General features: G+C 31.9%; 1 protein-coding gene across 1 annotated transcript; it reads left to right on the top strand.

Annotated features, from left to right (window-relative positions):
• Positions 1 to 8,344: 8,344 nt before the first annotated feature.
• LOC114746612 (glucuronoxylan 4-O-methyltransferase 3-like) lies at positions 8,345 to 9,785 on the top strand. Its single transcript, XM_028934843.1, has one exon. It carries the CDS (start codon positions 8,558 to 8,560, stop codon positions 9,452 to 9,454), a length of 897 nt encoding a protein of 298 aa, XP_028790676.1. The 5' UTR covers positions 8,345 to 8,557; the 3' UTR covers positions 9,455 to 9,785.
• The last annotated feature ends 525 nt before the right edge of the window (positions 9,786 to 10,310 follow it).

The following is a 10,310-nucleotide window of genomic DNA, read 5'->3' on the forward strand; positions in this document are numbered from 1 at the left end:
AAAACTTAAAGGATCAAGAGACTAATTTTCCTAAGTTAAAAGTTTAAGAATGGAATTATATCAATTCATATATAAAATAAAGCTCGTGAGATTTTAGTCTAAAAAAACGGTTGTGAGATTTTTGTTCAACAATTGAAAACAGTATATTCTCCTCCAAATAATCATATCCTATCCTAATAATCAGGACGAATTGTTTTTGAGATGGAATTTTCGTATTTGAATTTGAGATGAAATCTTTGTTCAGTAATGACTTTGTTTCAATTCTTAAATCCACAGTGACTCGCTAATAATATAAACCAATCAATCATTTTGAATAATTTGGCCAATCAATATCATTAAATTCAAATTATTTATTAATTTACAGTTATTGATTAGTAGTCATTTTGATATAACCACGTTGAGTAATCAAATTACAGATAAAATTCTCCGCGATGAATTTTCTATTGAACCTAATAAAAAAGATTACAAGCCTGATAAATATAAATGACGTTAGAGTTTTTTAACTTTTTATTTTTTAAGAAAATTAAATGGAAAAAAAATAAAGGTCGTGAGATTTTTGTATCAAAAAAAGTTGTGAGATTTCTTTTTCAGCAAATGAAAACAGTATATCCCTTTCAAATAATCATATCCTATCCCAATAATTAGGACGAATTATTTCTGGGACGGGATTTTTCGTATTTCAATTTGGGATGAAATATTTATTCAGTTATGATTTTTTTTTTAAATTCTTCAATCAGTCGGTGATTTTTTTCATATTTAATCATATGTCGATATTTCTTTTCAAAAAAGTAGCATATGTATTAATTTTGTTATTGTAATTTATTATCAATAATATTTTTAAATAATTTATAACATGGGTGAAAAATAATTAAGATTAGATTAGATATTAACAAAATAAAAATGTTAAAAATATTTAAAAAGATAAAACATAGTTGATAAGTTAATATTCTCATATGTTTCGCGCGTGCACACACAAAAGCTTATACTCCTGCAATCATTAATATAATATCTATTTAACTAATTTGATTAGATTAAAGAAGTTAGGTAAGTTAGCTAATTATAAAAAATATAACATATTTTTTCTAAAATCATAATCATCCTTTTTAATATCCTTTCTCTCTCACTTACTTGATTGGGGGAGTATCCATAGTGATAATTTAAAAAATAATAATAAATATGAGAAATATGTGGGTTCAGTCCAATTGTTAATGACTACAAGATAGTGAGGATTTTTTCTTTGCGCCGTTTGGTTCGGCGAGTTGAGGTGTATTCATTAAGCAAAAGGTCATGGAAAGAAGTTGATGTTGGGAACTAAGCAGGTCTGTCTGATATCTTTCGTGGCCGTTTCACTTATAATGGAAATGTCTCTTGGTTTGGTTTAAAGGAAGGTGTGAAGGGTCAAAGCGATCTTTATTTGATAGTTTCATTTGACACAACAAAGGAAGTTTTTATATTGATAGATATGTCTACTTCAGCCGTTAAATCATCATATTGCAATAGGCTTACTGCGTATGAGAACAAACTTGCTATTCTTTCTAACGGGAGGAGATATTCTCATAATCCTTCTTTCTCCTTTTCTTCTCAAAATCCTATTTCCATCATTAGATCAAATAATAAATGGTTCAGGTTCTATACTTTATAAAACTATTATTATAGCATTGGTGAATATCTACTTTTTAAAATATTAAATCCGAACCATCTATTATTTGATCCAACGATGGAGATAAGATTTTGAGAAGAAAATGAGGAAGAGGGATTCTCTGAAGATCCAGACCCAGATATATAATATCATTCATTATCCCTTCTGCTTACAACCAGAAGCTATTTGGAGGAATGAAATTATCTGCATAATTCGTGGCAGGTTTGGACCTATTTCTAAACCTAAAGGAGGAGGATTAGTGGATTATTATAATCATAACATAAAAACTACTGTGTGCACTCTTGTGAGTTCAAGATATTATATCTATCAATCTTATGACTAATGCATTCAAGATATTATCTATCAGCAAATGTTGCACCGATTATTCGATTTCGAATTATGTGGAAAGTCTCGTACCCGTTGGCAACATTCATGTGGAAGAACCTTGATCCAAGTTTTGAATTATTACATTGCATATGTACTTTTTATGGATAATTAACTTATATTTGCGAATTCAAATCATTTGTTCTTTAGAGCTGTTATATAGAAAGCATACTTTTAATACCAGCTATCTCTTGTTATATATGCCCTATTTATAATTCTAGGTTCACTTGTTTAGTTTTGTTTTAAAGATGGATATGTAACTTAGTTGTTGGTTTGGGATTGCATTTTGCAAGTGGGTCTGTATTCTTTGGATCATTGGAGTATTAGAACAACTACGTGTTTCAGAGGTTATATGGCTTAGTAGTATGATTTATTTTGATTTTTAAGGACTGCTTTGGGTTTATCTTAACTTACTAATAACAGTTTGTAAATTCTTACAAATCTAAATCCTACATTCTTTTATAATTTATACTACCTCCAATTCTTAATATAAGATTAATTTAACATTTAATTTGGTCCTAAATATAAAATTCTAATTTAATTTATCTCTCATATTTATTTATTTTTTAATATTGTTCTTATAATATATAGTTATACATATTAAAGGTTTCATGAAACAGTAGTTTAGTTAATATACATGATCAATAAAGGTATTTTAGGAAAGACAACACTTATTTATTACAAATAATTAACTTAACTAATTTTATTAATCTACTCAAATTAGTCAACTAGCTCTTATATTAAGGACAAGAGGTAATATTGTTTTTCCTTCCTTTGCTTATTAAATCATCCCCTTCCTTTCTTAATCAAGTGTTATTTCAATGCCATTGTACTTCTTGGTCATCCTCAGTCATCCTTTGGTTATTTTGATTGGCATCACTTAGCAACAGTGCGCATTGAGATGTGCTTTTAAGATTTCCTTCGAAATATATACATATATATATAGATATATATAATTGATTGATTCTGGTTTATATGCAATGGATTTTATTCATTATTTGTGGTGGCAGACTTATAATTGAAATGTCTTTGTGATGAATCCATCCCAAAGACTATCGCACATATGAGTTATGATGCTCACATGATGCAATGTGGTATGAATTTATCGAATGATCGGTGATGCATAAATTTATAGCCCGGCCAAAAAAAAAAATACGGAGTAAATATTGTCATGAAATTTTTTACTCTAGAGTTTGAATACATGGAAGTTTTTTTGGGTGCAAATTTACTACAAATATTTAAAATTATAGCAATATTATATTGTCCTTTAACTTTAAGAAACTAAGGTTGACCATTTAAAAAAAAAAAGCTGACAATTAATAAACTATCAGGACAACGTTACTATAATTTTAAATTTTCAAGATAAATTTGCACCCTAAAAGACTTTTGGATGCCCAGTGCTTCTAAGTGAAAACTTTCAGAACAAATATGTACCTTAATTAAAACAATAATGCATAAATTTATATATTATGACCCTTTCATAAGTTAAGAGAGCATATAACATAGTCATGCTTAGTAGGGGCCGGGTGAGATTAGTCCTCGTATCATATGCTTTTAATAAAACAATGGACAAGAGGGGACACCACCGTAGATCACCAACTCAAATCAGTGACTCACCACATTGATAGCTTTTAAGCTATTAAAAGAAGTCTCAGCACGACTCTGCTGAGAAGAAGCCGCCATACAGCTCACAGACAGAGCATGTTGAGAACCTTGATGGAGTGATGCTAGGGAGGAAAGCTAACCAGAAAAAGTAACAACGTTAAGATGAAAGCAGAACAGTAGACAAAGCCAGCACTTCATCATATCAACAAAACACAACCAGAAAATGAAAGAGCACCTAGGAACAAAAGGTTGCAGCACTGCAAAGTAGACCTCTAAGTGGCTGCTGAAGAACTTCGAGGTTCTTTTTAGTATCATCCGTGTGTGCGGACCTTTTTGGCATAAGTTCCACCAGAACTCAGAATATGAGCATGATGAGACTCTTCCCATGGGCGCTTCCTTCTCCTTTTAGAAAGGGATGGCTTCAAAGATAAGAGCTGAAACACCAATGCAGTGAGGAGGAAGAATGACCATCTTCTTCTATTAATGCATGTTTGAGACGTAGTGGGAGTAAATTCAAAAGAATTTGAACTCAAGATTTTCCAACATCTCCGTTTAAGCTCAACAGGAGGTAAGCGGTAAGAGGAATTGCTAATAGAGAGCCACCATATTTATTTCAAGCAACGGATATAATGATGAAGGCCTAAAACCTGGCAAACTCCTGGGTCTGAGAGATGAAGATCATCGTTTCGTTTAGAGATCGGAATTGGTGCCCCTAAAAGCTGACGTTTCCTTGTAGTAACTATATGAGTGGTATGGTCAGAACTATGCCGAGAAGAATGCCAAGACTCCAACACGGCATCATGACTTGGGCTAGTCGGCCCAATATTTTGCTTCAATTTCCTCATGTTGCCGGCCCAATTCTGTAGAAATTGAGGATTAACCTATTGGGCTTCACAAATGAAGTTGAAGAGGTGTGCTTAGGACTCGATGCAGAAAAAGGATTCCGAGCCCATGCTTTAAGCCCAAGATCTTGTTTTGGAAAAGAAAAGCCACCAGAACATTTAATACAATTATAGAAACCAACGAACAAAAGTTAGTTCAATTAATAAGAAATTAGTTTATAATCCAGATCATGAGTTTGAATCTTATTATTAATATGAGGGTTTTATTGGTAGGTGATCTATAAGTATCTCTATAACCACTCTGAGCCTAAAGGCATATCTTAACCTTAGTAAGCTTCCAAAATCTAACTCATCTAAAGTACTCTTCCGGTCCTTAATATAAGACCCAATTGTTGAGTTGGTTTTAACCCTAAATATAAGACCCATTTGTCATATTTATCAATTTTTTCTAAATTACCCTTATAGATACTTCTTCAACCACAATCAAGTAAAAAAAGGAGATGAGGTATTAAGAAAGATTATTATAGTGTTTTAAAAAAAATTTGTCACATTTTTTATAATTAACTAACTTACCTAACTTTCTTAATCTAATCAAATTAGTTAAATGGGTCTTATATTAAAAACCGGAGGAGTATTTTTTATTTAGATAAAAAACGACTTAAGCGTGGCCCCACGTGTTGAAAATGAATGAAAGAGTCATCCACCGCCTTAGTACAGTGACTCCCCCGTAAACCTGCACCACCACAACTCCAACAACAATCTCCGACATGCTCAAATAAAATATTATCTCTATTTTTTAATATAAGAGTCAATTTAATTTTTAATTTGATCATAAATATAATATTATAATTCATTTTATTTTTTATATTTATTCGTTTTGTTTAAGTAATTATTGTAGTAATTATATATGTTAAATGTTTAACTAAATAGTAGTTTTAGCTAATTAGCAAAAATATTTTAAAAAATATAATACCTAATTATTACATATAACAAACTCAACAAACTTTGTTAATCTATTCAAATTAGTTAACTAGTTCTTATATTAAGGATCAAGTAATAATTAGCGGAATGTGGTCACCCGATTGCAATTTAGGAAAGGGAAAACTTGGCATAGAAATCTTATTCTGAAGAGAAACCTTGAATCTAAGCTCACTAGGGTAGTTCCTGCAAGACGGATCCAATCCTACCATCGCGCCAAAGAGGCTGGCAATACTCCTAGGCTTAAGATGATAGTAACTAACTAAAAGCTTGTCAAACAATTTTTTTTTTGTTTTTAAAACAAAAAGTTGTTTTCAAAATAAGAAATCAAACAAGCCTTGACTCTTTACTAATTTACTTTATGAATATGTAGTTTGCCACACCAATATCCTCTATATGCCATTTACAAGATGAATACAGAGGAGGCATTTTTTTGGTGGGGGGAGTTAGCAAGCATTTATCCTAATTATGAAAGTAATTAGATCCCATACACATTAATTACAAGGCTCTCTACATTTATGGTTGGAAATAGAAATTAATTAAGTCAAAAGGTAACCACAATTTTATGTAGATGAAAGTGAAAATAACCCACAAATAAAGTCAATACCATGCTTCCCCAAGCCCCACCTGCTGTTATACCAACCATGACCAATAGTTTAACTACCATGACTTGCCCACCTTTAAATTTGGTCAAGACTAATTCATCTTACCAACTCTCTCTCCTTGTTTCTTTTCCTTCCACTCTATCATGTTCTTCTGTTTCAATAAAGAAACGCCAAGATACAATCATTCTTATAACTTTCTTGTTTTTTAAGCCTTCGTTTCTAATTTCACTATTATTTAATTTCATGCATCAACCAAATCCCTTTTTAATATTGACATAGTACAGGTCACGATAGGATTTAACTATTAGTAAATTATATAATATGGGGATATAATTTAGAGTATATACCAAACGAAGTTCGTCGGTGAATATGCCAGCAACAATGATGTGTTGTAGTAGATATTTCTAATGGATAGATATTGAAAAACTTAAGTTTAAGGAAAATATTACTCCCTCCGGTCCTAAATATAGGACTCTTTTTGTAGTGTAATTTACATTACAAAAAGAATCTTATATTTAGAACCGGAAGAGTATGTTGAGATTTTTTTTTTAATTGATCGAATTTGCTATTTTTTACTAGTAAAAGTGAAAAGCTACTAGCTAGACCATAAATTATACTAAAGCACCAATAATTTTTTTAATTTTATTATTTATAAATTATAACCAATGTAATTTAAAAATACATTTCATTAACTAGACAATATGAACTTCATAGGGAATAACAAATTACAAATAACGTGATACTTTTATCTTTATATTCGTGCATTATGCAAATGGTACCCCACTTAATTAAAACATCGTATGATTCTTCCAAATGAAATGATTCAAGGAAACAAAGCAGAAATAATACAGGGTGACTCCTGCATGCGGGAGATGCATTTTAATTTATTTATTTTAGAGTTTATTGAAAAATTATGAATAAGTTTTAGAAAAATTCCTATTAATAATGTTCCTCAATCATAATATTAATTTTTAATATCTCATAGCATGTTTTCTAAATATTAATTAATACTCTCACCAGTCCTAAATGTGTTGAGTTACAGATAACTAATTAAGTTAATTATTTCTAAAAAATATATCTTAATTCTTTTAAAAATACTTTTTTAAATTATTTGTATGAAGAACAACTCTCTAAATGAAAGGTCCCTCTAATACATACAATTAATATGAGAGTTTAGAATGTACATTTTAAATTCGCAAGGCATAATAGATTAAGGTATTATATTTACTATCAAAGCAAAACAATCTAATCACAAATAGACTGAACTAGTTAGCTCAACCGGAAAATCACTAAACTGACCAATGGTTTTGTTTGGTTTAGACATTAAACATGTATCAAACCGATCAAATTGAGATGAATATGTGAAAACCGGTGTGGACTGATAATACACTGATTTAAATAATTATATTACTATTAGTCTTATTTTTTCTTATTTCAACTCATAATATTTAGTCACTATAGATTTGAATAAATTTTAATGATGATTTTGGTATTAATGATTATTAGTTTTAGTTATTGATGAATTGTAAAAATCAAAATTCTCAATATTGTTATATTTTGTTATTTTTATAATCAAAATATTATTATAGTTTCTCGTATTTTGTGATTGATGATCATTAATATTGTTATACTTTGTTATTTTTAATTAAATTATATTATTTTGATATGATCATTTAATTCTGTGTTGACTTCAATCTAACCGATTGACTCTCAAACCACTACTTCAACTTAGTTTTTTGTTCTTTGATTAAAATAGAAGAAGTAATAAAAAAATTAAAAAAATGCAACAACAACAACAAATTTTTTGGTGATAGTAACAACAACAATTTTTGTTGGGGAAAAAAAAAGAATCTCGTAACTCATTTTTTTTAACCAAACAATTATAATAAACTTAAAATAATGTCGCACACCATACATATATCTATTAAATAATATTATCTATGGTACTAATTATAAGAACTAATTAATTAATTTGAAGAGATTAAAAAAATAAGTTAAGTCAGTTATTTGTAATAAATAGATGTCATCTTTCTTAAAATATCTTTGCTACTTGAGTGTATAAATATAAGAGATAAAGTGAATTGAGATATTATATTTAGAATCAAATTAAAAATTAAATAAAGTCTTATATTAAGAAACGGAAATAGTATTATCATTTTATATTTTATATCATGATGATTGATGTTAACATTATTATTGAAACTAATTGATGTGGATTATATAAGTTGATTCCTTGAGATTATGAATTCATTTTTCCTATTTTAAATTTCAACACCTGCCACAGATTCGCTGTCCAGTCGTTACTATTTCTTTCTCCTCCCTCCTATGAAACATCATGTAGCTTCACTTTGTTCTGAAGCAAAATTCAGACTTCCGATCCTTTTGTTTTGTTTCTTCTTCTCTCCTTCAAATAACTCATCCCCACCACCTTCTTCCATCTTCAAATCACAGTGACTCTCTCTCTTCGTCTCTCTCTCTCTCTACTTTTGAAGAACAGAGAAAACATGATCAGGAACAAAACTCAATTCACAGGAAGCCTCAAAATTGGCCTTCTGTGCTTTTCATTTCTCCTCATATTCATCTTCATCCTCAGATCAAGCTTTTTCTTCCCAATTTCTCAGCCACAGACCCGTATCTCAAACACTACAATCAGCCCAGAAGCTTCATCAGAAGAATCAAAATCAGAACCGCCACCGTGCTTGACGCCGACATGCACCAAAATCCCACCGTCGCTGGCAAACGCAATAATCCACTATGCCACCACCAACATCACTCCACAACAAACTGCTCGTGAAATCTCAGTCTCAGCTCGAGTTCTTCAGAGGAAATCGCCCTGCAACTTCCTCGTCTTCGGCCTCGGCTACGACAGTCTGATGTGGACCTCTCTTAACCACGGCGGCCGGACGGTGTTCCTGGAGGAAGACAAAGCGTGGATCGGCAAAGTCGGCGAGAAATTCCCCTCACTAGAGTCCTACCACGTGGTGTACGACACCAAAGTCCGAGACGCCAACGAGCTGATGAAGATCGGAATGGAGGAAGAAGACTGCCGTTCGGTGACGGACCCGAGATTCTCCAAGTGCAAATTGGCTCTAAAGGGGTTTCCGAGCGAGATATACGATATTGACTGGGATGTGATAATGGTGGACGCGCCGACGGGGTACTTCGACGGAGCTCCGGGGAGGATGACCGCGATTTACACGGCGGGGCTGATGGCAAGGAACAGAGAAGAAGGTGAGACTGACGTGTTTGTTCATGATGTGGATAGAGTCGTGGAAGATAAGTTTTCCAGAGGATTTCTGTGTGAAGGGTATTTGAGGGAACAAGAAGGAAGAATCAGGCACTTCACTATTCCAAGCCACAGGGCTCGCCTGGGTAGACCATTTTGCCCTCAGAAGAGGTAAGAAATTCCAGTTAAGAGGAGAGAGAGAAAGGTGGGACCCGTTTCAATACCTAGTCAAGATTTTTTATGTGTAAATTCAGTGGAGAGAGAAAGAGGAAGACAGAAGAAAGGTTGGCCTATTATTTTACTGTGTTTGGTTCTGATCTTAAGCGGACATGTGATTCACTTATTAGGTGGGGTCCACTAATCTTTTATGTTTCTTTCCTCATATTATATTATTACGGTGAGCGTCTGAGGTTTGGATCGAATGGGAATGGGAATGGGAATGGAGCTATCTATGTTTTAATACAATCTCTCCGCTCATTTAAGCGTTTGAACTTTGAACAAGTAGATTTCATTTACATATATGGGATTCATGTCTCATTGTCATTTCTTTCTGTAAAATACATAATTTGTCACCATGGTTCCTTGACAAATAAATTCATTTATTTCTCTTTTTGTATCTTCCCTTCAATGCTTCAATATATAGAAAAAAGGGTAAAAATGTATCCAATGCACTCATTTTATTTTTAATGCATCTAGCACTTCAAATATTAGGATATTGAATTTAACTAAAAAATAACGTCGGGTATACATTAGAAAAAATAAGATTAGACGTGATGAGGTTGGCTATCCAGATGCTGCATCAATTCCAACCCCTTATTGGCGTCATTCTGGAATGCCAGAATTGAGAATCTGACCAGAAAAACCAACAGAAGCTCATTCTTCGCTCCTTCAGACAATCTCCCCTCTCATTTAAGTGTTTGAAGTTTGAACAAGTAGATTTCATTTATATGTATATGGGATTCATATCTCATTCTCATTTCTTTCTGTGAAATACATATCAAGATTCTGATTATTTGTCACCACGGGTCTTT

The sequence above is a fragment of the Neltuma alba genome, unplaced genomic scaffold, assembly GCF_004799145.2.
Source record: "Neltuma alba isolate B1F8T4 unplaced genomic scaffold, ASM479914v2 tig00000834_pilon, whole genome shotgun sequence".
Lineage (NCBI taxonomy): Eukaryota > Viridiplantae > Streptophyta > Magnoliopsida > Fabales > Fabaceae > Neltuma > Neltuma alba.